Source organism: Atractosteus spatula, chromosome 5, assembly GCF_055471065.1.
Source record: "Atractosteus spatula isolate fAtrSpa1 chromosome 5, fAtrSpa1.hap1, whole genome shotgun sequence".
Taxonomy (NCBI): Eukaryota; Metazoa; Chordata; class Actinopteri; order Semionotiformes; family Lepisosteidae; genus Atractosteus; species Atractosteus spatula.
This window is the reverse complement of record NC_142710.1, coordinates 43,026,112-43,053,904: the sequence shown is the minus strand read 5'-3', so window position 1 is coordinate 43,053,904 and position 27,793 is coordinate 43,026,112. Positions and strand designations below refer to the sequence as shown.

At 45.6% G+C, this 27,793-nt stretch overlaps 1 protein-coding gene across 12 annotated transcripts in view; it reads left to right on the top strand.

Moving 5' to 3' along the window:
• Positions 1–27,793, top strand: part of LOC148835130 (calcium/calmodulin-dependent protein kinase type II subunit gamma) — a 107,802-nt gene that overhangs the window by 42,243 nt on the left and 37,766 nt on the right. For all 12 annotated transcript variants that reach the window (XM_088917055.1, XM_088917051.1, XM_088917047.1 and 9 more), the window contains exons 3-9: positions 5,751–5,810; positions 11,202–11,256; positions 13,067–13,132; positions 18,435–18,507; positions 21,273–21,375; positions 25,368–25,451; positions 25,542–25,636. In XM_088917055.1, coding sequence (XP_088773181.1) covers positions 5,751–5,810; positions 11,202–11,256; positions 13,067–13,132; positions 18,435–18,507; positions 21,273–21,375; positions 25,368–25,451; positions 25,542–25,636 — 536 coding nt within the window. The remainder of the gene's footprint in view (positions 1–5,750; positions 5,811–11,201; positions 11,257–13,066; positions 13,133–18,434; positions 18,508–21,272; positions 21,376–25,367; positions 25,452–25,541; positions 25,637–27,793) is intronic.

Sequence of the window (27,793 nt, the reverse complement as noted above, 5' to 3'; positions counted from 1 at the left end):
GATAATATTGACTTTGGGCTGGGTTGTTATCCAGTCCCAGAGGGTGCAGAGAGTGGCTGAGGGATTATGTAGACTTCAGTTGTCTCTGCCCTTGGCTCCTAGCTGCAGCTGCTGTACTGCACATCTGGGTTACAGGAGCAGAACATCTGGTGTGGCTGGCTGTGGCCGATCTCCACTCTGCGACCTGCCTGCTGCAGCAGTTCCACCCGGCCTGGGTCATTGGCTGGATGGAGGACAGGATTTAAGTGTAAGCAGGGAGCCTGATTTTAATTTAAAGGAATTGAATTAATCTCTCAGTGCAACTACATGTAGATGTTGGACTGATGTCTAATTCTGATTTTTGTCTGGCTGGTTCAGGGTACTGTTGGAGTTGACTGGGGTTCTTGTCAGCTTGGGGGGTGTACTTGTTTTAGAGGAGTGCCTGTATGTCATGGCTGTGAAGAGCTTTTGGCAGCAGATGACTGGGCAGTGGGGGTTAACTTAAAGTATCTAATAAAGGTCTTTGCCATGAATTTGTAATGCTTTCTCGCAATGTATTCTTCTCTCCAGTGATTTAAACTACAATCAAGAGCAGGACATTTGGCCAATGTTGTCTTTTTGGTAGTTTAGAATCTAAAATTTCATCCACCTGTTTCTTAAAAGATCCCAGAGTTTGGAACCCAACCACTCGGCTGATTATAACTCTTTTTGTAAAGAAGCGCTTCCTGTTCTCAGTTCCTTCATGCATCCATTGTTCAGTAACTTGGTCTGAAGCAGGTGATCTTGTCTCTGAGGAAGGGGGACCAGAATCATGTTGCATTCGTTTGAAGGAATACAAAATGACATGGGTCTTAGAGTTGATGTACGCTTCTGGGTAAAATGTCACACTTCTCTTATTATTGCTGTTCAATGTCATTGGCAGCACAGCTTCCCTTCCCCACAGTAGGTAAGGCGCCAGCATAGAGAAGAGGACTGGCCAGGCTACCCATAAACTGTCATCAGTTCTGATAGGTACTGTGATTTAGAGCAAGGGTAAGGAATTAAAGACTAAAAGAGGGCTATAAGATGATTTTTTTTACAGAAGTGTGTCTCAAGTGTAAAGAAGTGGCTGCTCCATTCATATTTGTTGTCTGCTGAATTGCACTTGAAGCATACGGGATGTCTTTTAGTTGGTTTCTAATCAACTTTAAAAGGACAAAACTGGCTGTCTGGAGTGGTTTAGGAGCTAAACCAGCTTCACTGTCACTGTTGTGTTGTGGACATTGGATAGATGGGCTAATTACGTCCAGGAAATTGTATGTCTGACAAGGAAAAAAACGTCAGGCAATTACAAATGTAAATCAGTTCCCTGTGGGAGTGTCGATACTCCATTACACCTCAGTTATTTGAGTCGATGTCAATGCATGGGTCCAGAGGGATTTTAGTCATTATTGGAATCTTAAACCTGCCACCTGGAGAAAGGCTCGGAAGTCAGTGGTCGCAACAACTCTGAGTGGTATCTTCCAGCTCTGAGGGTGTTATCTGCTAATTGATGAAGTATAATTTTCTTACAATGCAGTTATTGTTCAGCTATAATCTCTTGCGATTATTGAACAAACATTCATCCCAGCAAGTGCATTTGGAATCTTGGAAAAGAGAGGATGTCTGCTGTTTTTCAATGGTTCTTTCTGTGATCATTCCTTTGCAGCAGGTGTTAGTTTATTTACTAAAGTCAACGTGTCTGTTTTGATTGATAACAGCTGGATTTTGGGCACTGCTGACCACAGATGCACTAGTTCCCCGTGGTATCTGTGCCCAGTCCCTGATGGGTCCCTGATCAGTGAGGTAAGATGTGATTGGTAGAGAGCAAGAGGGAGGCCAGCCAATGACCGGAGGCTTCTGAAGCTGCGCTGTGTGCACTCGGCTCAGGAGGTGCCAGGGAGTGGAGGGGTGGCTTTCAGCTGCAGAACTGGGTCAGAATCACTGAGCCAATGACTGGATTAGAGCAACCTGCACAAACAGTAGCTAACGGCTGCTACAGTATGTCACAATATCACACAAATGCCACAAAACTCAATCCAGCCCTGACCCAGTTAATTTCTGCCGGTCTGTCAGGGCCGTGGCGGGACACCTCAGCCCCAAGCACCCAAACATCCCGCCACACTGTCATCGTTTCACTTTCCCTGGACTGTAGGAAACGAGCACAAGACACTGTGACTAATATCATCATTTTCACAGTATGCAAAGTAGAAGAGTTTTGTAGGCAGTACGTACAGCTGCGTCAGGCACTGTCCTACAGATCTTGGATGAGGGACAATTGAAACAGACTGATGAAGTGTGGGGTGCTCAGGCCTGGAGGAGAGTGCAGGAGTGGGGATGTCCTTGAGATGTGGCCTGAGGCAGGCCAAGGGCCACTTTCACAGTGGCTGCAGGCTGGGATGCACTTGACGTGCAAGAATTGACCCAGTCCCCCATTTTTAAATATATTTAATTAATCCTACTGCACACTCATCTGTTTCTGTTGAAGTCTTGAGTAGCCACCATGTAATTACCATTTAATTAAAACAATAAAATAGTGTTTGGAAATAAGGTTCTCGTATAACCTTTCAAAACTTCAAAAAGGACCTTGTCACAGTCATGAGAAGCTAAAGGAGTAAAATAATTCATTCTTAAGATTGCCTGGTTCGTCTACAAAGTACTGATTGGACAGGAGTCTGCAGCTCATTAATCCTGACATGAATCCTGCTGCTCTGCTATAGAAGTCTTATTTCATTTCTGTAGTAATCCATATGCGTTCTGGGTTTTAATCGTTTAGCAGTTCACCACTCCTGTGGGCATGCAGGCTGTTACTGATGTAAAATATCACTGGAAAATCACTATTGAAGTATAATATTGTAGAATATTATGCCAACATAATCTTGAAAAATGACTTGGGGTGCTATGTAAACCTATCCTATTCTTAGAGTCTCAAGCTGAAAAGACAGATATGCAAACCAGAAGGCCCCAGAGTCTCCTGTATTTGCCAGTTTTCTACCCCAGGGATGGCCTGTGTACTCTCTGGTGGACACTAGGGATTATGGTGCCCTCTGGTGTACTGTTGTTCTCCATGGCAACCAGTTCCCCATGGTCCCAGGTGGATGTGTACAGCATGTCATGACTGTGCAATTCGGCTTTCATGGTGCAGGTGTTTTAAAAGGCCGTGTGACTACAGTACATCCTGTACTTAAAGGAGCCCCTAGCCAAGAGAGGTCAGTTTTCCAGTTCAGCTTTTCGTTGACTACAGCCCAGTTGCTCACGTTTATTAATGAGTTGCCATGAGATGGCTCTACTGCCGTATTATTTAGAAAATTCAACTTGAAACCTGCCTCATGTAACATTTCAGCTCTAACACTTCATAGTGTAATTATGGTGTAAAATAAGTTAAAGTGGTTGTGGAGACCGGCTCCGAGCTGGATCAGTCTGTGATGACCTGAAAAAGAGGTTCTGAGCAAGTTTAAATATTGTTGAAGAACACTGTGGTCATGGTTCTCACTCATATAAGTTCTGATCTATTCCAACAGAAATCTTTCTCGCACTGCTAGGTCCTATTAATCATCTAATGATGAACTGGAGTTTACTTGGAGAGTAGCAGACCTCCTGTCCTGGTCTGTAGTTCTCCTTGTTTTCCCTGCCAGCTGGTATTGTTTCCAGAGCGCTGAACAGTAGCCAGATTCATGCTTGCTTTGACGAGTGAATGAGTGATTGTAGAAGCATACAGAGCAGTTCCCCTTTTCTCCAAGTGACTGCCTTTTTAATTAACCTGTCTCACTGGGCTCTCTTTGTCTGTGCAATGGTGGTACTTCTGCACAAACATGTTCAGAGAAACTGAGAATTTCTCTGAACTGGAAGACAAGAGTTGAACCTGTGTCCACCCGCGGACACGACCTTGATGTAAACAGGTCTTTTCCCGGCTCCAGAGTTTTCTGTGATTTCAGTAAAGCAGGATTAGAGCACAATTATTTCCACCTTCAGTTTAAGTCTTGGAAAATGTTAGATGTTTTGTACAATTAAAAGAATCTGAAGTTTAAAACCAAGGAGGAGTTGGATATTTGGATCAAAAACATGGTCTGGAATAGGTGCACACCTTTACTAGATGATTGCCATATGTCCTTGTTACTGGGAAAACGTTGTAAAGTTCTTTGTGGGACAGAATATTGGCTTGTTTTTCATGTGCACGGTGTGCTAGTGTCCAGTACGTGCAGGCACTGTGTGCCAGTGTCTAGTAAGTAGCTACATGTTGCTGCCTGTGGCTCGGAGATGATTTTGTCTCTTGGCGCGTAAACCTGCCTAGCCTCTTTCAGGACACAGAGTCCCGGTTGCTTCAGAGCTGCAGTACAGTTCAGTTCAGGACAGTCTGCTTCCTCCTGCTTCCCAGCTTTCTGCTTTCAGTTCACCTGAGCTGGACTGTACCAGGTGTGAAAAGCCCTTTGTTGTATTATAAGGGTGGAAAAAAAGCTTTACTGGTATTTCTAGTTGAAATGTATAAGTATGTGTCAACAGAGCTTTTCAGAAGTAGTCAGTAGATTATCAAGGTTGACGTTACAGGCTGAGTGTTGTTTCTCTAGGATGAGGCAGTGATCAGAGCCAATGGAGTCTGATGCAGTTAGGAGGAGTGGATGTAGCCTTTTTTTAAAGTGACTGTCAGCAGTGAGGCTAGGGAACGACTGAATTCAGATGGAATTTGTTAGACACTGTGAGTGGCACTTTTCTCTGAGCTTGTACAGAAAGAGAAAGGGTGTGAAATGGGCACATTTCACGGGGGCCATGCAGAAACCTGAAAGTGTGCTGTAATAAGATGAGAACAGTACCCCACCATTTTCCTTGGGAGAAAAGGCAGTAATACTCCTGAGTTTGAGCATATCTGTAATCTCCTTAAAATGGTGTTTTGTTGATTGTATTTAATTTGCTGCAGTCAAACTTGCCCTGAATTTAGAACTATTCTAATCACAATGGTAAATGGCAAGAATGTATTTGTTTTATTTCCACCTGACATCTTTTTAAAATACTAATTCAGCCCTAAATTGTCATATCCAAGCAGTTGAATACTGTTGAGATTTCTGAGGCTTGGGGATGTTGCTTATTGACCCCCATAGGGCTAGTGGTAGAAGTAACAGGAATGTATTGTGGGTAGCCCTGATCAAAGACAATAGTTCTCTCACAGTCTAGGAGCCATGAGTGTTTCTGTGAGGTTTTCTTTTCCTTTTTGAAAATGGGGCAGATACGCATGTAGCAACTCTGTGAAATAGGCAATTCCCAAGTTCTTTGCTGAAATTGAAGCTCTGGGCATGTGTAGTTTGTTAGATACAGCCTCCTGCTGGAGTGGATGCTGTGTGACACAGTTGTATTTGCAGCACAGGCAGCAGGCCTTTCCCTCCAGGAGGTCTGGGATTTTGCATTCAGGGCAAGAGCACAGTGCCCCGAGATCCAGGAACTCTTCCCTCAGATCCAGTGTGCATTGCAAAAACTGCCAAAAGGCTTGAGCTCCTGGTGCTCGCTCTGCTGCAGTATTTACGGCCTGAGCTGACCCTAGCACCCTCAGACACGTGCTGGTGAATAAGCTGAAGAGAGGTACATCCGCACCCACTTCCTCCAGTCATTCATGCAAGTATCTGCACTACGACCAAAGAGCTTCATTTTCCAGCTGTACAGTGAGACTACTTTCTCTGCGTCGCCATTCGTCATGATGGAGAATCTGGAGTTCTTTTTCGGGGTATCTGTTATTTTTTCACGTGCCCTTTCTCTTCTTTCCCCAGATCATCAGAAACTGGAACGAGAGGCACGAATCTGCCGCCTGCTCAAGCACCCCAACATCGGTGAGTGTGTCCGTCTGTCCGCCCGCCCTGCCTGCTGCTAGCTCAGCCCTGCTCTGAGAGGGGCCCACAGCCAGCTCTCAGCTCTGCCCAGCTGTCGTCCAGGGTTTGCAAGTTGCCGTCACTTCCGAGAAAGACCAGCTTGGCTCTGAGGCTCGAGAACTAGCTTCACAAGCAGAGGTCATGCTCGGAGAGTGTTTAGAATAGGTCTGGTCTTGTGGTTACTGGCTAAAGTTACCACCACCGATAAGTGCAGATTTTTCACGCAGGGTAGTTCAGATTGCCATTTGGGAAACTCAGGCGTTAGTAATAATATCTAATGTGGAGAGTGACTAGGAAGTGTTTGGGTTTGTAGTGGGTAGAGTTCTTGCTTTCACTCGAAAGGACTTCAGCTTGGAAAGTATTGTTTTGCGCACAGAGCCCTGAATTAATTCCTCACGCAGGAGGTGGCGAAAGCTGTGGATATTCATGTAGGGATGGAGAATGCTTACAGGCATTTGTGTGTGACTTAGTCCAGTGTCTGTGGCTGGGGAAAAGAGATATAAAGATGGACAAAGAGGCCATATCCCAAGGTTTCTGGCAGTGGATGAGTGTAAATGGAGCAAGCCGGCATGATGATTTAAGACAGCTAAAGGTAAGTCTGTGTTAGGGGTAAGGCCACCTGCAATGCATTTTCCATTTTCTGCAGTATAAGCAGGTTTGCATGCAGCGAGGTCAATGAATGCTAAAGAACGATCAACATTGACTTGACTTATTTGACATTTGCAATGAGTAGGAGTGACATGGACATTATTAAAAGTGTTCTCTTTTTAAACCTGCTCATAATTGTTGTTTTCCTTTCATTTTGTAAGACAGAGCTTTATTCTGTTTTTCATGAATACACATTTAATTTAGGGGCTTGAAAGTGCCCCTAAATTAAAACAAGAAAAATGGGATCAGTTTCCGTTTCAGCGGACCTTAGAGTAAAGCAGGCACAGTTGCTACTGCTACTGATTCCACTTGCATCTTGTTCAGTTTTGCTTGGCATTCAACATCAGAACAGTGGGTTTTCAAAGTTTAAAAAGCTCTAATTGTTTCAACCTCATGCACTGAGCAAATGTTTTGCGATGGATCTGACATCAGTTTAGCCACCAAATCTGCTGCTCACCGTTGTCCTTGGTTCCAGGCACTCCCTTTCCATCAGTGGGAATTCCTCCTGGAACCACTCCTGCATTCCCATGCGGATCCAGGAATGTGGCTACTGTGTTGGTAGTTCCTGAAATAATAAGATTGATATCGAAAGACGGAGTGAAATGGTTCTCTCATCTCCTTTGAATGAAGCATCTGAAAGAAAGTTACTCACAGTGGATATTGAACTGAGGGTGAGGTCCATCCATTCCTTCTTGCGGTTCATGACTGTGGGGGAGCTGGAGCTGATCCCAGCAAGCAATGGGCACAAAGCGGAATACACTCTGGGCAGGACGCCAGTCCATCGCAGGGCACACACACACATTCACACCAGAGCCAGTTTTCCCAGACTAAAAAAAATTAGTAGGGAGCCACTGGCCAAATGACTTTTTTTAGTTGCCAAACTACAGAATCAAAATAGTTCATATTAACATAAAAAAAGACTTACTGTGTCCTCTGTTCTGTGCCTGTAGGTCTGTCCTGGTCACTGACCATCAAAATATCAGTGTCACTTGGCCATCCTGTATACTGAGGCCTCCTCTTCCTCTTGTTTGAGCTGAGCCAGCGCCTCACACAGGGCTCGGGTTCACACTGCTAAAATGAAGGGCCTTCTGAGCTGATCCTGATTAAATCCTCCAACGTTGAGATATTAAGTGAATTGCATACTTTTGATTTTATTCTGTTTTGTGCAGCTGATATGGGTAGCACAAGCATGATCTGAACTACATGCAAAACATTCCTGAAATCTGTACAGTAAGGCTCTTTTGTCAAGATGGCCTCCCACACACTACTGTAGGACATGTCTGCAAACTGGCCTTTGATGAGCCTTTGCAGCCCCACTTAGTGTTTGCGCTTTAAGTTCCTCTGCATTTTTTTTAAATGCAAGATATCCACAGTCGAAAAAGCACAAACACCTTATAGATGTGCAGGGAATTAACAGTTCACTGGTGTAGTCAGGAGCAAAACTCTTGGAACAAGAACAAGTTCTTGAAGGTGAGCAGCAGTAGTTTGGATCCTATTCCACAGGAAGCCAGAGCCAGGAAACTGAAACAGGTGTTCTGTGCTCGTGTATTTGAGTGTTAGTTGACCAAGATGAGTAGCAAGCAGGGCACTACAATAACCAGGCCTAGAAAAGACAATCGCATCCTTTGACTTTTCAGCCTGCTATACTTTACCTTGTCATGTGCCAGAACTCTAGTTACAAAGGCAGAAATTTAAACCCGCTAATCAGTATACCATTGTTCCTATTGGTCTTAAAAAATAGTGCAACACAACTGATGCTGTGAAGAGTGTTCTCAGTCCTGGTCCAGGAGTACACTAATGTCTTTCTTTTAACTGGGCTCTTAATCACCAGTGTTGTTATCACTTGCTGATCTGCTTGCTTGTTTAGCATTTTTTGCACTCAGTCCTTGGTTTAAAAAAAAACCCAGTACAGTGGTTCTAAAGCCAGGATCTGGGTCACTCATGTCTTTTGCCCTAGTGAGTCCTTAATCACTTATTTGTCAGGAGCTTTATCACCCTGCAACTCACTACTGGCAGCCCAATGAAGCTCAGCAGGTGTGAGCCTGGCCAGTACCTGGATAGGAGACCTCCTGGGAAAAACTAAGGTGCTGCTGGAAGAGGTTGTTAGTGGGGTTTTGTTCCTGCAGTCTTTGTGGGTCCTAATGCCCCAGTATAGTGACGGGGACGCTATACTGTTAAAAGGCACTGACCTTCAGATGAGTCATAAAACCAAGGTCCTGACTCTCTGTGTTCATTAAAAATTTCACAAATAGGGTGTTTCTTGAAAAGAGTAGGGGTGTTACTCTGGCATGCTGGGCAAATTTCCCACTGGGCTTTAATAATCCCTATCTGTGAATTGGCTTCATCACTCTGTTCTCATCCTCACTAATACTGTAGCTGATGTGTGAAGAGCGTTCTGGCGCACTATGGCTGCCGTCGCATCATCCAGGTGGGGCTGCACACTGGTGGTGGTGGAGGGGATCCCCATTACCTGTAAAGGGCTTTGAGTGGAGTGTCCAGAAAAGCGCTATATAAGTGTAAGCTCTTATTATTATTATTATCTGTCTGTGTAAAGTGCAGCAGAATATTGTGGATTTTACTTCCACAGCCTGAGACAGTAGGGACGGGTGGTTTTCTGCAGTTTTCTGCAGCCTGGGGGCAGCAAGGATGGGTGGTTTTCTGCAGGCCAGGATGGCAGCAGGGACAGGTGGTTTTTATCTCATTTTTGAGAGTGAGAGCTTGTCTAAAAATAGGCGCTGAGAGCACGAGCTGCGGGGGTGATGGAGGTAGGCTGGTGGCAGGGGCCGAAGTGTGGGTGGCATCAGAAAACATGGAATTAAAAGCCTGCCTGCCGCAGTGCTGAAGAGACAGCTGACAGGACTAAGATCCTCTTCTCCATGGAGGGGGGTACGTTCCGTTCTTGTCCTCCACAGGTAGGCCGTGCTGCAGAAGTCTCTTTGTGATGATGGAGCTGGTAGGGAATGGCAGAGGTCTGCTGTCTTGGCACTGTGTGATAAACCTGTTCTATTCTCTTCTAACCCTCAATTCTGTCTTTGTGGCCCGTTGGGCAGTCCAGGTGCCCAACTGCTGCTGTATCCTGTATCTGTGTCTCTCCTTGGCTCCAGACGTTTGTCTCTTGCTCGTTTTCCACGTGCCGGTTTGTTCTCTGCCCCCTCGAGGCGCACTCTCTTACCTCGCCTCTCCGAGTGCCTGCTTGTCGTGTTTTCCGCTTGGACTGCAGATAAACTCTGAACAAAGGCAGCGGTCGGGAGCGCTGAGCGTGCATGGCTGCGGGTTTCTTGGCATGCCTGGTGCTGATGACCCCCCCCCCCCCCCCAGCCTGCCTGCCCATCTCCCCGATGGGCACCCTTCTCTCCATGCAGCTCCTCCGAATTTTTAATTTTCTTTTACAGCTGGGTTCTGTTTACTGTGACATAACAAAACAGAACAACCAGTTTTAGGCAGAGCTGTATCTGATTGCTTGGCCCAGTGTGTGATAGCAGGGAACAGGGCTTGACAGTCAGGCTGAAGATCAAGCTGCAGCTGCAGGAGGGCTTTGGGTAGTGCAGGATTCTCCCTGGGTGGGACACCCCTTCATACAGCTGAAGGATTGGAGCACTTGGGGTTTCTACCCCTCAGGTCGTGGCTTCAGAGCCCTAATTATTCTGTTCTGTCCCCGAGTGCATTTGTTCAGAAACTGTGGTGGCAAACAAAGTAGATAACAGTTTTCTCTGTATGTACGTGAGCAACACTCATCATGTTGGAACATGAACTGAGTGGGCTTTAATTTACTGTTGATAGATCTTCCTACCTCCTTGATCAAAGCTCAGAGACCTGCTATCCTACAGAAGGCTGGCAGGCTGTCCATGCTTTTTTAAGCCACGTGTGTGCTGACTTCAGAAGCTGGCTTTGGGATATGCACCCCTCTGGACAGGTACTGAGGGATGTGGGGCCAGACCACACTGTGTGGGGAAGAGGTGAACAGTGCAAGACCACAGGCCCCCCCTTCTGCAGGCCTCGAGCTGTACTGAGGCCCTGTGGACAAGGTGTCCCTTTTCGTCCCAATTATGCCACATCCAGCTCAGGCGTGACTTACTGATTCATCTCAATTCTGTTCCACAGACAGGGGTGCAGCGTGTTGACTGCTGGATTTGGGTTCATTCAGCTGGTTTTGGCCTGGTGCTCTTGTTTCTGTCTGTACCTATGTGGCGTCAGTGTTGTGCGTCACTGCTGCTGCTGTAGGATGGAACTTGTTTCATGGTTTGACTTTAAATTAAGGGACTGTCATTTAATCTGCACAGATAAGCTGACGTCCTTCTAGAGAAGTTATTTGAAGAAACACTGGCTTTAGCTAAATCCGACCATGCTGCAGGCTGTCCATCAAGGAACATTGTGCGGTCGTAACATTCAGGTGAAATAGGGCCTGAAGCTATCTGGAAGAGTGCAAGAGGAACCCCAGAGAAAAATGTGGCTTTACAAGCTAATAATTATTCCAGGAGATTGTCGTGGATTTTCATTTTATTCAAACCACTCTTGGCAGATAAGGTTGATTAATGGGGAATGGCAATAAAGTACTTGACTGGGAATTATCAGTGTTTATTGTTCTGTGGTTATACAGGGTATGCAAAATCAAATGTACGTCATTCAGCACGTGGTGTATTCGTTACAATGCACTGACTTGACCTGGCTGGGATAGGACGCTGATAGACCTGTTCTCTCTTGCAGTGCGACTTCATGACAGTATATCCGAGGAAGGCTTTCATTACCTCGTCTTTGACCTGTGAGTATCCCTTGAGTCTCTGCCTCTCAAACACGAGGCCACACTGCTGCTCACAAGCTAAAACACTGAGCCGAATCCTCGGCACCCCATTCCTCAGCTCTGATCGCTAGGCCACAAAGCCTCCATTTCCTTCCCTTGTATACTCATTAGGCTATTTGACCCTCTCGCACGTTCTCACTGCCTTCATTCAGAATCCCCCACTAGATCACTCCAGTAGATGCCTTCCTTCCACATGCCTCACCTCCATAACTTTGACCTTTCATATTGCTTTAAAACCACGTGTCTGTCTACACCAGTGGTGGTCAAGACGGGCACCTGAATTCCAGGCCAGTAGAGTTTAATTCTTAATTAGCTGAGTGATCTAGAGCACCTGGGTAAATTAACCAACTTAACTTGATTGGGTGTCCTGGAATGACATGGTATTCAGGTGCCAAGGCCAACCCCACTCTGTCTAAACAGATACACTCATGAATTCCCTCACAAAGAACCGAGTGAAGAAACGTCGAGGGTGTTGAAAGGTCTGTCCCAGAGCAGAGAGGTTTATTACAGCGTGGCTGAACTTCATCCTGTTCAAGCTGCTGTGAAAAGGCCACTGTCTGAGCCAGTATGACGTATTGAAGAAGAGCAGGGGCACTGCAAGGGAGGGTCCAGTAGTAGCATCTTACTGCTGCAGTAGGCGTGGCCCCCTTTTACACGTTAGATGGACAGAAATTGCAATTCTAAAATGACAGCCGATTTTTTTCCTGAACTATTCCTCTGATGTTGATTTCTTTTTAGCTGTATCATTTAAGATCTGTGTTCCACCAGCTGAATGTGAATAGCACCGTTGTAATGCACTACGACATCTTCTAAAAAATATCAGGACATCTTGTTAGTTTTTACAGTTATCTAGGGATTAGAACGAATATAAGACTCCCAGCCTCAATTCCACTGAATAACCCATGTGAGCCTGCAGTAGATTCAGAATTGAAACCTAGCCTGTAGAAAACTGTCTGTTTAATCTCTGGCTGTGAATGTGGCTAACCCATATCAATGATCTTGATCCAGTGGACCTTTTGAGAGGTAAGTAAATTATGGTGATGTCTGTGCTCCTAAAAAATGAGCAGAAAATGAACAAAGAACTGAGCCTTTATAAACTGAGCTTATAAACCAGGAGAGCGGGGAAGTGTGGCCTTCACCTGGCAATCGGGTGAAGCTGCGTTAAGCTACATTACACATCCTAAACCAAGTGCTGAGCTTCCACTGAAATAACTAGCCTCTGCACAGTAGAGCCCTTCCAGGCAGCACGTCTGTGCTGCAGCTCAGGCCTCACTTATAATCTGTTACACTTAAAGAACAAATTCATCCAAACACTCGTCTGCAGGGAAGAAAAGGTGTCTGTTCTTGGCTTGTGATTTGGTGGAAGCAATTTCTGTTGCCATGAGAACAGCCTGTTGACCGGCAGCAGGATTCAAAGTTGTTTTTTTTCCACCTTTGTCTCTGAAAGAATGGTACTGGTATTGTACCAGCTTGTAGTTTGTGGGAGGGATTGTTCCTTATTAAGATGTCTCTGAGAAGGTTCTGCACCAGCCTTGCTGTGCATGAGCCAGTCGATAAGATGACAAACTTGACATTTTCTGCTCCTGATATTGCCTTCCAAACAAGAGTCTGCTGCAGATAAGACCCAAAATGGATGAAACTGGAATCTAACTTCTTTTCCTGTGACATTGTGGGGCCACAGCCACACTTCCCTTGGCTCCTTCAGGCTGTCTCTCACCTGTTGCCCCTGCTGTGTGCTCAATGTATGGTAACAGTGTGTGTGTCTCCACAGTGTGACGGGAGGCGAGCTGTTTGAAGACATCGTTGCCAGAGAGTATTACAGTGAAGCTGATGCAAGGTGGGCACTGGAATTTACTGTTGCTATGGTTACCTCACTACTGACTGCAGACTGCAGGTCAGAGCTGTGGGAGATTCGGGCCTGCTTATCCCTCTCTTATACACACGCACACAAACACACAACAGCATGAAAAAACAGTATTCACAAACCAGGACAATATTCCAGTCAGTTATATACAGCTTTACCTTGTTCGCTAAAAGCAACAAAATAAAACTCTGGTGTCAGTCGTTAAAGGCATCCAAACAGTGTCGTTTTTGTAGAGTTGAAGCGGAAAGATAGACACTTGAAAAAGGCACAGATGAGTCTCTTCAGATGGCTTTCCTCAGACGTCAAAGTGAACTGCCATTTTAATTTTGGTACAGAAGGGCCACTTGGTGTTTGAAGTTGTGGTTTTATTACAAAACATTTTTGTTCATTTAGCCATGTGCTTTTCCATTTTTTGCACGTTATTTTGTGATGAATATTGCCAATGGAGATCTTCGGTATGCCCTTTGCTCCCACCTCTTAAACTGCTGTATCTCCTTGTTGGTTCAGATTTGACACTTGGAAAATCATTGTCCTGGGTTGACAGTGCTGTTCGAGATAAGATGTTAAGCCCAGGACCTGGTACTGGTCAATTAAGGTGCAATGACACTGTTCATAAAAGTTGATTCTGGTTAAATTCCACTCTATGCTTGTACTATCTGGCTTACGTAAAGAACATTGGTTTTAATTCTTAGGATTATGCTAAAATTCATTAAATCGGTTTGAATTAAATATATATATGCTCTTCTGTTGAACTCCTTTTTTCCCTCTTTCTGACCCTGCTTGAGTGCTCAAGTTTACTTCATTATCATCTTACTGACGGGCTCCAAGCAACTGGCATACTGTTCTTGATATTCCAGAATTGGGAGCATCTGGGGTGGAATTGATCCAGGAGGGGGCTGGCTTTCGACAAACAGTCCACATACACTGTATACACGCAATGAATTGACAGTTGGGTTTTTCAGTGGCTCCACCTGTAGAGGCTTACAGTTCTCTGGCCCTGACATCTGTGGTTGGAGCCCGTGCTGTGACATCAGCCAGCCATAGTGGAGGTGTCTCAACCCAAATCCCGCCCCAAGGTGACTCCATACTGGCTACTTGTAAATGCCCCTGTAACATCAGCGATGACGGACCTTTTCTCTGGTTGATATGAAACCTTCAGCGGATGATCCTGACGTGAGGATTCGTGACAGGAGCATGTTTTCAGACCCTTATGCTCCCTACACACTTGTGAGCTTGTAGCTGTAAAACAACAGCCGATTCCAGATTGCATGGGTACACAATACAAAATAATTGACATTCCAAATGTTTTAAATTAAAAAAAAATTAATTAAAAAAATTTAAATTAAACTTTTATACTATTATTCTATTATTCTAAATGTAATACTATTATGTATTATGTATTACATTTCTTCATCACTCTTAAGTTTTAGAACAGTCAAGTACTGTTATAGGCAACTCCCCATTCCACCTGATTGGTCTCTCTAGCTGCAGAGCAGAGGGATTTCAAGGTAGTAGTTGCAGGGATTGCTCCCCACTGGTGTACCCCACCTGTTGGAGCACTGTTGCTCCTGTCTGTTGAGGTTGCTGGGGCTGTGCGCCGCTGGTGATCAGTGGTTGTGTCTAAGACGTGGTGCAGCACCCTGGGTCTTGTAATCTCAATTGGACAAGAGTGCGGTCTCATCTCCATTGAATAAAACCTTTGCATTACATTGCATACATTAGACAGTTCTGAACATGTGAAAACACTGCGTCACTGCTCTACACAGAAAGAGGTAAAAATGAGGTGTGGCTTACTTTTAATTTTTTACCAACAATTTGAGCGTCTTTTAAAAATCCAAATTGCTAGGCTCTTAAAAATCAGCCGATGTGTTTCAGGCAGCATTCGCAGGAAGGGGTAGTTTGTGTTAGCCTGGCGTGGCGACGGCACGGGTGTACATGAGGATGGAAATGGAATGTGAGGTGCAGCCTTCTTATGGCCACACCCCTGCAGTGGAGTTCAGGGCAGCGGAGGACCGCAGGTTTGAAGAAGAGCACTGAGGCCAGCAGGAGGCATGGTAGGGACAACCGAGGACAGCACAACAGTGAAAGACGTATATTCAGCGCATTTTATCTGGACTATTCGTATAGAAATTTAGAAAACTAGTAAAAGTCTGTCTTATAATACAGTGTGCAATATGCTGATATATACAGGTGCAGAAGTAAATTGGAAAATGTGAAAATTCCACAGATGGAAATCATTGCTTTAGCCCGCGGTGCCTGGTGAATTCCCTCCTCTCTTGCTGCATCTTCCTCTGTCTGGGAGCTTGTTCCAGACAGGGGGGCTGCGTCGGGCCTGTCTCCGTTCAGGTCACTCCATTCAGCTGCTTTTTAATACTTTTCAATAAAACGTGCTTTAAGAGCTTGGTGTTGCGTCGATGCTGCTGGTTTTTATACAGCAAGCTCTACAGGGAGAAGGGCCTGACCTGACCATGGGACTTACAAAGTTTTTTCAATCCTGAGCTGAACGGTGTTCTCTCTCCAGATGGAGAGAGGATAGGTGCTGGTATCGGGCTAGCTGTTGCACCAGTGCAGTAAAGTGACCAAGCCCTACTGCAAGGTGATGGGGTACACGACACCCTGCCTTTCCACCTCGGAATAGCAGCCAGACCATTCTTCACATTTTTTATAATATATATTTAATAAAACTGCTACAAACCACCCCCATGCCTGCCAGTCCCTGAAGATGGTAACTGACATTAAGAGATTTGTGGAAATGAAGCAGTACTGCTTGCTTGTCAGCAAAAATGGTGTTTATTGGAATAATGAAAATTACCACAGGCCAGGATTTTAAACAGTTTTTTTTTCACATTGGCTTACAGTAGCTGTGTTTTAGGATTGAAATTGTACTTGCAATATGTGTGCTTGAAAAATCGCACAATGATAATTATACCCATACGACAGCAGGGACCAACAGAAGACATCACAGCCTTTAAATTTCATTAAAGACTCTCATGCTTACATAAAATCTCTAATCAGAGCTGAAATAATTCATGGTCTCTTTACACAAAGCCCTTTTTTTCCCCCCCAATTAGAGACAGTTAAGCCACTCATTGGTAAGGTATGTACACAGTCCCCTCCAAGCCTAAACCTTTTCTGTATTTTGCAAATTGCACTTGGCCTGCCATCAGGTCTATAGCAAGGTCTCGTCAGGTCACGAGGCTCTGCTGTAGATGCCTGCGATTGTTCCATTTGTTCTGTAGTCCGTGTGTATTCACAGAGCCCAGCTCTGGCCCAGTGAGTCCCACTCCTGGGTCACTGACACCACTGAGCTGGTGTTGTGGGACTGTTCAGGATGCACACGAGTGCCAAGACCAGTACTTGAAGAAAACAGCCTCACCTGCCCCTTGCCTAGTGCTGGGGTATAGCAGCCACTGACTTCCTCCTGTGAGTCTTGCCACGAACCAGGATGTCACAGTAAGGCACAGCAGTGTGAAGAGATTATTCCATTCTTCTGTTAAAGTGCACTATGCATATGTAAGTTCCTTGCCTTATCTGTGGTTTATAGTGAAAACTCACTTGTCCTCTCCCTCATTGAAATCTGGAGTAAACCTTCGTTCTTTACTGTGACTCTCCATATAACACTGTTGATTATGTTCAAAGAGCGATAAAGTGATAAAAAGTGACTGTTGGAAAAAAACCTCACTTGCTGGCCTCAGTCCTCCTGTCCAGTTATGCACCCATGTCTCCTTATTGGGTACTGGTTCAGGAGCTGATCCGGAGTGCAGCGATTAGTTTGACTTGGTTTGAGGACTCCTGGAGGGCACAGTCCCACTCGGGCCCAGTTCAGAGAGCCCAGTGTTACGCTGTTGGTCAGGCAGGACCCAGGCCAGGGCTGGATGTCCACAGGGCTCAGGACACAAAGAGTCCCTTCATTACATTAGCGGTCAGTGGTCATGGCCAGCAGCCTTGTGAGGAGACACCCCTGCAGCTCCACACAGGCCCTCAGGAGGGACTAGGAGCACAGCTAAAACAGAAAACCCACTGGTTATACCCTGCCTAACGCACCTCAGGAAAAGTGTCATTAAAAATATCAAAAACCAAAATACAGCATTGGACGGGCCTCCACAGCCCTGCTGTCCTCCTGTTGTTGTGGCCCTGTAGGAATTGGGAAAGGGGATGGAGTGGTTGAATTCCCTTATTCGGCCCTGTCTTCTGAAAACAGGAATCTGATGAGGTGTAAACGTTTCTGGGAGACTGCTTTCTCAGAACTGTGAAGGGAGAGAGAGAGAGTCATTCCTATTTGCTGGGCACGGCTCTAGTGACTGTCTGACGGGATGGAATGCAGGATGAGGATTTTGCCAAATTTGGGAAAAAAATAATGCTTTTCTCCCGATAACTCCAAAAGAAAACATTTGCAAATATTTTAGTCTCTCTCTTTCTTAACCTCACTCTCGCCCTGTTCTCTCCCAACTGTGTGCGCTAATTAACCTTGCCTTCTCCAGGCCCGTTCTTTTCTGATGTGCTGTCTGAAAATGCTTGCATGTCAGAACTGTCGCACACTTAATTGTAGTTTCTAGTCCTGCTGTTTTATAGTGCGGTAAAGCACTGTCTTGTAGCTCTGTAGGGGAATGCTGATTTTCAGTTGTGAAGTGATTGTGTACTGGTACCAGGGTAACCATTTGTGATGCTAGATGATAATTTAGGCACTGTACCAATGCTGCTCTTTAATGCATCTTGTCCACATCCAGCTGAGGGCAGGCACAACCCCTGAGACCTAGACTAAGGCAACGAGTGAGGGAGAAACAGAGCAAGTGTGTGGTCACTGCATGATCCCACAGAGAGGGGCAGTTCTATGGTGGCATTTGGTGAAAACCTCGAATGTCAAGTGATTGTGGAGTGGCTTATAGAAGTGTGTTAAACACCAACAGCTGCTGCAGCAGCAACTGATAGGTGCACAGCAGAACTCCAACCAAGAGCCCTGCAGAACTGCCACAGTGTTATGTGACTGATTAATACCTGCAAGAGCTCCACACAACAGTTCAGGCAACATGCAGATACTGTATATACGGGTGCAGAAATAAATTGGTGAATTTGAAAATTCCACAGATGGAAGTGCTCATTTTGACCCGCAGTGCCTGGTGTATTCCTTCCTCTTTTCCTGCACCTCCTGGCGTCTAGTAGCTTATTCCTGACAGAGGGGCTTTGCAGGGCCTAACTCCATTCAGCTGCTGGGCGCCCTCCTGCGCCTCTTGCCTGTCATTTACAAGTGCTGATGCAGGTGCTCCTGTTTCCACAGCCAGTGTATCCATCAGATCCTGGAGAGTGTCAATCACATCCACCAGCATGACATCGTGCACAGGGACCTCAAGGTGAGTACCCATCGCCACGGCAACCTCACCGATTAAGGCTGCATCACCCATCGCCATGGCAACGCGTTGCGTCACATTTCCAGCAGCCTTCACAGGGGACTGATTGCTTTCTGATAGAAGGCAATAAAGTGTGTCTGTTGCTTTGGGTGCTAAAGGCTCTTTCCCCAGAGTAATCGTGCCTGCGCATTGGTATTTGCTGTTTGGCTAGTCAGTCTTCAGTCTCGATCTCATCCATTTGTACTTGGGATATTTTCTTTTCCCTTCCTGGGTTTCTCTTGTAATCTGGAGGTCATACTGAATAAACCCCTGCCCTCACTGCCTCCCTCCCCCGACCAGTCGCCGGTGCAAGTAACAGGAGTAGACCCGCATGGCACAGCAGGATTCAGGCCTTTCGGGTTTTACAAACTACAACTCAGTATAGCTAAGCCTTGCTGCAGGACATTTCATACCTTTGCACGTATTCTGCTTAAATTGACATGGAAGGAATTGAGGTTTGTACCTCAATTGAGCAAGTTGAGGGATCTGCTGTTTCTGCTCCTTCGGCATCACTGCGGAGTGACATTACATGGCTCAGACACTGCATGGCGCGGAGCGTGGTGGCCCTGCCCGATCCGACATGCTGCCTGCATCAGCGCGGGACGTGAGCTGAAGGTAAACAGGGAGAGATGTAGCAGGAGGTTGCCATGGCGATGCGTGACATCACAGCTGCGCCAGCCCCAGACCTCGGGGGGACTCATTATGTCACCTCCAATTCATCATGACGGCGACGTGGCTCCTCACTCCCAGAGAGGGCTTAACAAAATCGTCACGTGTCCGCTGTGCAGCACACCCCCAAGGTCACACCAGTGCAGTGGGTACATAGAAGAAACATTAGATACCACTCTCTCCCACTGTCGTATTTCTTACTTTCTTCCTTTGTCTTCCATTTCTCTCATTCCCTGTCTCTTGCCTTTCCTCAGGGTGAAAGGGGCCCTGTCTCTCTGGAAATGAAATCCAGGTTCACCGTTGTGCTGCTCTTTGTTTCCTTTCAGGTGTTTGTGAGCTGCAGAGCCCGGGGTAAATTTTAGATTGGGAGTTGCAGAAGCAAACGTGTGAAAAATGAAAGTGACCTCTACTCTCCCGGTGAGCTGGATGGCTTCAGGAACCCAGATCGTGATCTTGGCTTCCTGCAGTGGGAGAATTATCGTTGTCTCTGTTGAAGTCGGGGTTAAGACCTCTGCTTGATCAATTGCTTGAGTTAGTGCATTCTGAAAATGTAGTTGAAAAGTTTAGGAAAATAGGCCTTTTTAATGTCTGAACTGGTTAGCTGAATGTTTTTCAAGTACAATGTTTGAGGGCTTTATCTTACCTGGTAAGGCATTTGAGTCTCCAGCTAACATCATAAATGAGAATTCATTCCATGCATAGAGTAGGGCTTTTACTGGAGCACTCTTAAATTAAAGCCCCTTGCTCAAGACAACAAACAGCTGTGTCTAACCTGAGATTTGAACTCACAGCTCTCTGGCTCAAAGTCCTGAGCACTAACCACCACTCTGTGGCTAACATTATCATGTCTTAGCCCCTCAAGTGTATACGTGCTCCAGTGCTAGATAGTCTCTTAACATGTCTGAGTCTTATAGTTTGAGAAAGAAGAAAGTGAAAGAATACTGAACAATGCAATAGAGCAGAGCCTATGTACAACAGAAACTTCCTCCTATTCTAGGATGAAACTGACCTCCGGTGGGGGAAAGAGGAGGATCACTTATACCACAGGACGGTTGGAAAAGTGCTCAATGTAGAGAAACCGGGTGCATGGGAGTTTCAGATTTCAGCACTTGATCGGCGCCCTCTTGTGTTTCTGAGTGAAACATCACTAGTCTAAAAACCAGGCTGGACTGCAAGTGTGGCCCGGTGGCCTGTGTCCTTTCTCTAGTCAGGCTGTCCTCTGCACAGTGCACAGGCGGTGCCACCAGACCGAATTAAACCTTGGTGTACTGCACAGCTGCCCCGCAGGCTGCTCTTGAGATGGGATGTGTTGGTATCCTCGCCGTGGGCCATGATGTGCTGGCACACAAGGCCCTGTGAGGAGGCCAGCTTCGCTGCGCAGCGTGTCCGTTTCGAGTCGCACTGCAGCCGTGAAGGGCAGGTGTGAGCGAGAACAATTCTTGAACCCACTTCCTCCTCCAGCCCCTCGCGGCCAGTCTCCCCAGCCATCTGCACTGTGGAGGATGTGTGATCTCGCGCCGTGTGGCGTCTGTGCGCACTTTCGCTTTTGCTTCTCTCTCCCGCACTCGCAGAACGCGCCTCCTCTCTGCGCTTCCTCTGTTCAGACTTGAAACCTCAGCCCGGACACTTGCTCCAAACATTCTGGTGCTTCTATAATAAATCCCTGGCTTTTGTATTTGATAAAATGCCAGCTGTTTCTTGAAAAAAGCCAAGGGCAGCAGCTTTAAAAATAGGGCTGGGTAGCTTGTTCCACACTCCCACCACCCTTTGTGTAAAGACGTCCCTCCTGTTCTCATTTTTAAATGCATTTCCACATACTGTTGCTCTTGTTAACTGGTTTGTATTTCAAATGCTGATTCTGAAAAAGCCTGCTGGGGTGATTTTGTCAGTGCTTTTGAGAATTCTGAATACCTGAATAAGATTCTGTGTTCAAGGCTAAGATGGTCCAGGTCCTTAGGCCTGTCGAGGAGGAATCCTGATAAATTCACCACTGTGAGGATCCAAGAGTGACAGGCAGCTGTGTGGGTGATTGTGCATAAACTTGTCTTCTTCTCTTCCAGCCTGAGAACCTCCTCCTGGCCAGCAAGCTGAAGGGGGCTGCGGTGAAGCTGGCTGATTTTGGGCTGGCCATCGAGGTGCAGGGCGACCAGCAGGCATGGTTCGGTAAGCGCACATCCACCTTCAGCACCAGGGGCACTCTGTGTAAACCTTCAGCCCCTACTTCAGTGTAGCAGTGCTCTGTCTCCAGCTGGTGCTACTACTATGGTGCCTTTCTAGCAGGCCTCAGTGGGATCAGGAAATGCTTAGTGCTACACCTGGGGAGTCAAGGACAGAGTTGGTTCATCATGGTGCAGTGGTGCCCAGCCCTGGTACTGGAGGAACACTGTGCTTTCTGGCTGTTGCTTCAGCTGAGCTCTTAATCACAGGCTCATTGATTTCAGTTTTCTGTTTGAGGCGTATTTGCAAACTGCTTTCAGCCTCTGAAGGACAAATGGCATCTGTAATGGGTATCAACCCTGTAGCAACGTCTGAGTTTTAGGTATAAGGTATAACCACTCGCTGTGGGAGTTTCTGCTACAGTGTCCTTCCTGCTTGTGCCTGTTTGCTATCCGTTGATCAATTAGCAATAGCTGTTCAGTCCAAAATGACGACTAGCAAGTTGGGGAGAGACTGAGTGAAATTCTGTGTGCTAAAGCTGATGGAAACACTACTCTTGAAATTGGGGATTTTTGACAGTCAGGACTGAAGGAAGAAACCAGTTAAATAATAGTTTAAACAAGTGAGCAAGTGAAGCACTGGAGATGCAGAGCGCGGCTGGAGTGAAAACCAGTAGACTGCACTCCTCCGGAACCAGGGCTGGGAACTACCACCATGTTGAAATTAAGATTCTTTAAAATACTGGAATGGCATACTTGCTCTTGTATTATGTAAGTGTATATAGAGATACAGGCAGTATAGTGGCGCAGTGGTTACGATTGCTGCCTTGCGACTCCGGTGCCCTGGGTTCTGTTCCTGGGGTACAGTCTGTGTGGAGTTTGTATGTTCCCCCCATATTCATGTGGGCTTCCTCCCAAGTGCTTTGATTTCCTCCCACTGTCCAAAGACAGACAGGCAATTTAATTGGCTTCTGGGGAAACTGGCCCTGATGTGAGTGTGTGTGTCTGTGCCCTGCGATGGTCTGGAATCTCATCCAGGGTGTATCCTGCCTTGCGCAATTTTACAAGCTATAGGGTGACTGACTATTTGTGCTCATAAATATCAATCCATCATTTAACTTCTCACATATTTCTGTGAGAATGTGCTTAATAGAAGATTGCAGGCTTCGAAAATCTGGTAGCAGGATTAAATGCTCAGATCTGAAATGGATCTGCCCGCTTTTTACTATAGAGAGCTTTGTCACATTTCTTAGAAGTGACAGCAGAACGGTGGTAGGAGAATCTGTGGCTCATCTCTCCACTTGGCCTCAATAAACCTGCTCCTTACTAAACTTCTTAATCGGAAGTCGGCTTTTCACTCCGTTGTCATGATTGTCAGTCTGCCATACGCCAGTTTAACTTGTACCACGGTAAAGTTTGAGAAGTAGCACCTAGAGTATTTCTTATCTAATGTTCTAGCTTGTATTTCAGCTCCAAGAAGTCAATGCTAATTTTAATGCTAATTATTAAACAATCATCCTTTTTTTGTATCTTCATCTGAATTAGTTAATACAGCTTATGCATAAAGGCATGTACTGACACTTAACGACACATCTATTGTATTCAACAGTATCACAGATGATGTGCCAATAATTAAAATGATTATTAGAACTCATGGGTCGACAGAATAGTTTTGCTTTGTTTGAAGGGGTGAAAAATACTGTCATCAGGAAATGAACAGCTGACATAAAAATGGGATAAAGGGAATAAATAAGATAAAAGTAGTTTGCAATGAGCACGTAAATATCACTTCCAGATCAGTGAAAGAAAGCGTCCAGTGTGTTGTCTGTCTCCATGGTTTACCTGTTCTTTTTCATGGAGTGACGTTGCGGTGTGAAAAACAGCCCACATGAAGAAACACTTCCTTCTGTACCCACGCATTTGTCAAATTGCAACAAATCTTTTAGCCTTGAGGTGTTGAGGGGGAATAATTATCTTGCTCCATTCCAAAATTCATCCAAACACTTTTTACTGCAGTTTTCTTGCGCGTATCTGTCCACTTCAGATCTACATTCATCACCAAAGTCTGGAACACTATCGATGCATACTTGCTTGGAGTAGAATATCCTGGCAGCCTTCAGAGATCAGTGAACAGGTTGAATAAAACATGTTTTTGTTTTAATTTTTCTGCGTTTAAGTGTGCTGTCAGTTTTTCAGAAAAAACAGTGAAAGTTTTAACAGCAAGTCTGTACCTGCTGTCCCAGTGCCCTGTATTCAATAAGTGCTTCAGTTTTATTGTATGCTCCACATGTTAGATCAACCAGGCTCTGCCACTGAGTGTTTTCAGCTCTTTAAATACCGCATTATGGTCTATTTATTTTCTACCAATACTAGGATGTAGTGGATTCAGAACACCGGTTTTTGTGTAGTTTATTCAAGAGTAAAACACATGTTGTATATAAAGTATTTTGCTGCTTGGACAGTGATTAATAACCTCATTCACAATTGCTGTAAGCTTATCTGTTTTGGGGATATTATTGCCTCTATATTGCCCAGAGTGTCTGTTATGGGCATTAATTGTGAAATGTACAGAATTTAGCAAAAAAAAAGCCTCACATAATGTCATTGTATGCCTTGATCATGTAATTGGCACTGTCTGAGACAAATCCAGTCATGTTTATCAAATCCACTTCAAGGCATTTAAGAATTTCACCACGGAGTAATTGAGAATGCAGATTAACACTGTCTGCTAGAATAGTTGGCAGTTCACCGGTACTTGACTGTTGCTGGTAGAGCCAATGAAATGTACATTACATAGTGATCTTTCTCACCTGTAGAGTCGTTACTGTGTAGGTGATTTGATGAGTCATTAAATTTTGTTTTTGCGCAGAGCAACAGGCTCTAGTAAACCCAACCACTGTTATGGCGAGTTGCTGTCACTGGCAAAACCTGCTGTTGACCTCACGTTTGTGCCCAGTGGGACAGGAGTATTCCACATCTGTTTGTTTTGACAACACCGACAGGCAGTACTGATCACGTTCATTTTGCCCGCGATGGGGTGCTTCGGACCCTGAACAGAATTTCAGTGCAGCTGCTCAGTGGCCTTCGGTCTTGACCACTGGACTGCGTGACCCTCCTGGGACACACGGCGGACCCTCACCAGGTCCCGCGGACATGTTCCGGCAGCGTCAATGCCCTGCCCACTTTCACCCCGCGGCAATCGCGTGCTGCCCTCAGCGATGCCAGCAGGTTCAGTGCCAAGAAAGAAGAGATGAGACATTGGTGCAGTGTGTGTGTGCGCGCATCTTCTTGGGACGCCCACGGAGCGTTTCGGTCTCCTCTCCTGTTCGGCTGCCCGGGCCGATTGCCAGTGTTCTCATCTCCCGTCACACACTAAATCATACAGGGCTGGTGCAGAGTCACTTGGAACACATCCAGCTTTTATTGCAAAAATGCCCAAAAGCAGCAATGTTAAATCCTATCAGTGTTTGTGAGTTTGTTTCCTGACTGCTGCAGGCTGTGTGGTCAAAGCTTCAGTTCAGTTTTGTTTCCTGAGGAGGTCAGGGCTTTAGCCTTGTGAAAAGCCGATGAAAAAATACATCAATTGCAGCTCGGCACATCCTGTCTCTGAGTCTTGATCCGGGATTCAGTACAGAGCTGTAGAGCTCTGATCTGCCAGGGAGATCACTGGATACTGCCATGTGTGTCCCAGTGACAGTGCGCTAAATCACAGCCTCATTTCTGAGACATTATTATTTCACTTGATTGATTTGTTTCATCGACTAATGTGCCAAATGCCTTTATCCAAGGAGGTTTACAAGGCCTTAGATAAGAAACCTTGTGCCATTTACAGATTGTTGAGGGTAATAGGTGAGAATTGTGCTCAGATGTCAAGTGTCATCCCAAACCAACCTATAGGACTGGTGCCATGTAGGTTGGCACAGAATGGGTTGTGGGGCATTCCAGTTACATGGATTGGCACAGACCGAAGCACTAACTGACCTGCTGTTCTCTGCTCAGGTTTTGCAGGCACCCCTGGCTACCTCTCCCCCGAGGTCCTGCGGAAGGACCCCTACGGCAAGCCGGTGGACATCTGGGCCTGTGGTAAGTCCTCCAGCACTGCTCCACATGTCCCAGCATGCTTTAGGGCACGGCTTGGTGCTGTCTGACGCTGCTTGTCCATCTTCTGGGCAGGTGTGATCCTCTACATCCTCCTCGTGGGTTACCCTCCCTTCTGGGATGAGGACCAGCACAAGCTCTACCAGCAGATCAAGGCGGGCGCATATGACGTGAGTATGGGCTTCCCACACGCACACACTTGCACAACCAGCACAAGACTGCTCTTTAAAAACCAGGGTCAGTCATCCTGCAGCCCACCTCCCAAACAAATCTCTTCACTAAATGTCCAGCCGTAATCTGAGAAGGTCAGGGTATTTCCAGGAACAGTCTAGGCAGGCCAGAGAAAGTGAGCTTGAGAACGGAGCTGGAAGTGTCAGGACTTTAGGACTTTGAGAGCTGGATGGAAATATTAGGTGACATTTTTCTTGTGAAATTATTATTATTAGGTCTAGACTTTGTTTAGACTTCACATTGAGTCCCTTGTTTTCAGCATTCCTGAACATACGGTAAAATTAGACAAAGTGCTTTCAATGTGTTTTGAGTTTCGAAAACAATACTGCTTTTTTTAGCACCTTATCGGTGTAATCTGTGAAGTGCATATCCATGTCATTTTGGATATGACTTTCCCTCTCACGACCTCTCTTTCTTTTTTCTGTTTCTTCTGTTTCCTGCTCTTAGCACCCTTTTTTGCCATTGTAGACTTTGCTGTGGAAGTCATTTTGTGTGTCAGAAAAGTTCAGTAGACAGCTCCAAAACATTACAGTACGCCAGTCCAGCAAGACTAAATTTAGCAAAGAATTTAAACATTTCACAAACCTTACCCAGGAGAGAACATGGTGGTAAAATCCATTTTGGTAACCATCTCATATGAATGAGGTCTCAGATACAGTTAGAAGCAATTTGTCTGAGTTGTGATGAAAAGAGCCCTTTCTGAAATGGTACATGCCACACAATGGCTTTATTTCAGAAGTTTGTCTTTAATCAGATTTTATTTTTCGTTGGAACAACAGAAATGTTTGACCCATCTAGCTCGTTTGGAGGTTAGAAGCTAATTGATCTGAGGATCTCATCCAGCTGGGCAGAGTATTGCTTCAACAACATGACTGGGTAGCTTGTTCCAGACTCCCACAGCCCTTTGTGTGAAGAGGTGCCTCCTGTTGTCTGTATAAAATGGACTTCCACGTAGTTTACACTTGTGTTCTCTGCTTGTGTTTCGCAGTTCATTCTGATGCAGTCCGTTGGGTTGACTTTGTCAGTGCCTTTGAAGATTTGAAAACTTGTATCAGGTCCCCTTGTAATCTAAGAACGGGTTCAGTTTCTTCAGCCTGTCAGCCTCAGAATGTATCTGTTTGCTCTTCTCTGGACTGATTCCCGAGCAGCAGTATAATGTTAAATAAATAAAATAAATATAGAATAAGTACAATTTCTATAATGTGTTGACCAAAACTATACACAGTATTTTCAATGAGGCCTTACTTGTGCATTATAAATTACATTCACTTACCATCTCCTGATTTCAATCTACATGTTTATCTATATACAGTATACTAACATTATGACCTTTTATTGTGTCCCCACAGTGATTATATTGTGTCAATATAAATACCCTAGTCTTTTTCATAAGTAGCATCTACAGTCCCAGTATTTCCCATTTTGTACCATTAGATTTCTCTATCTGTCCTCTCCTTCATAGTCGCCTTCTCATCCAAATGTGCATAACAGCTCACAAGACACCATCAGTCTCCAGTAAAACACCATTCACTTTGTTTTCTCAGGAAAGGGGAAAGGTGTCTCCTGGTAGTTTTTTGGGATGTTTCTTGACACAATGGCAGTTTATCCGCAACATCAGAGTGAACAGTATGTCAGTTGTCACATCCTCTGCTTAGACAGATTCATGTTTACTGGAAAAATTTAAATTAAAATTTAAAACCATACACTCATGTCAAGACGCATGGCTGTCCTTGTACCGCCATTCACTGGCACTTCCTGTCCTACGCTAGGTTAAACTGATACCTCAAAACCCACTGATTGCGGCCAAAAAGAACCTGAGCAACCTTCTGGGCTGCTGATCGGTCGCTCACTCAGGGCAGGACAGGCCAATACTTAAATCAGTTGCATGAGCCGGTTCTATTGTGCTCATTGTAATATAGCAGGGGCTCGTGTGTGTGTGTTCTTCCCAGCCTTCGGGATACTGGGATCAGTCCCCTTTCGCCTGCCAAATGAGAACGCACAGCCTCATTTGGGTAGCGTCCTCGCACACAGTCCTCCCCCCAATAGGAAACTGGGTGTTGGTATTGATCTCATTACAGGGAAGCGTCTGGGCTGCT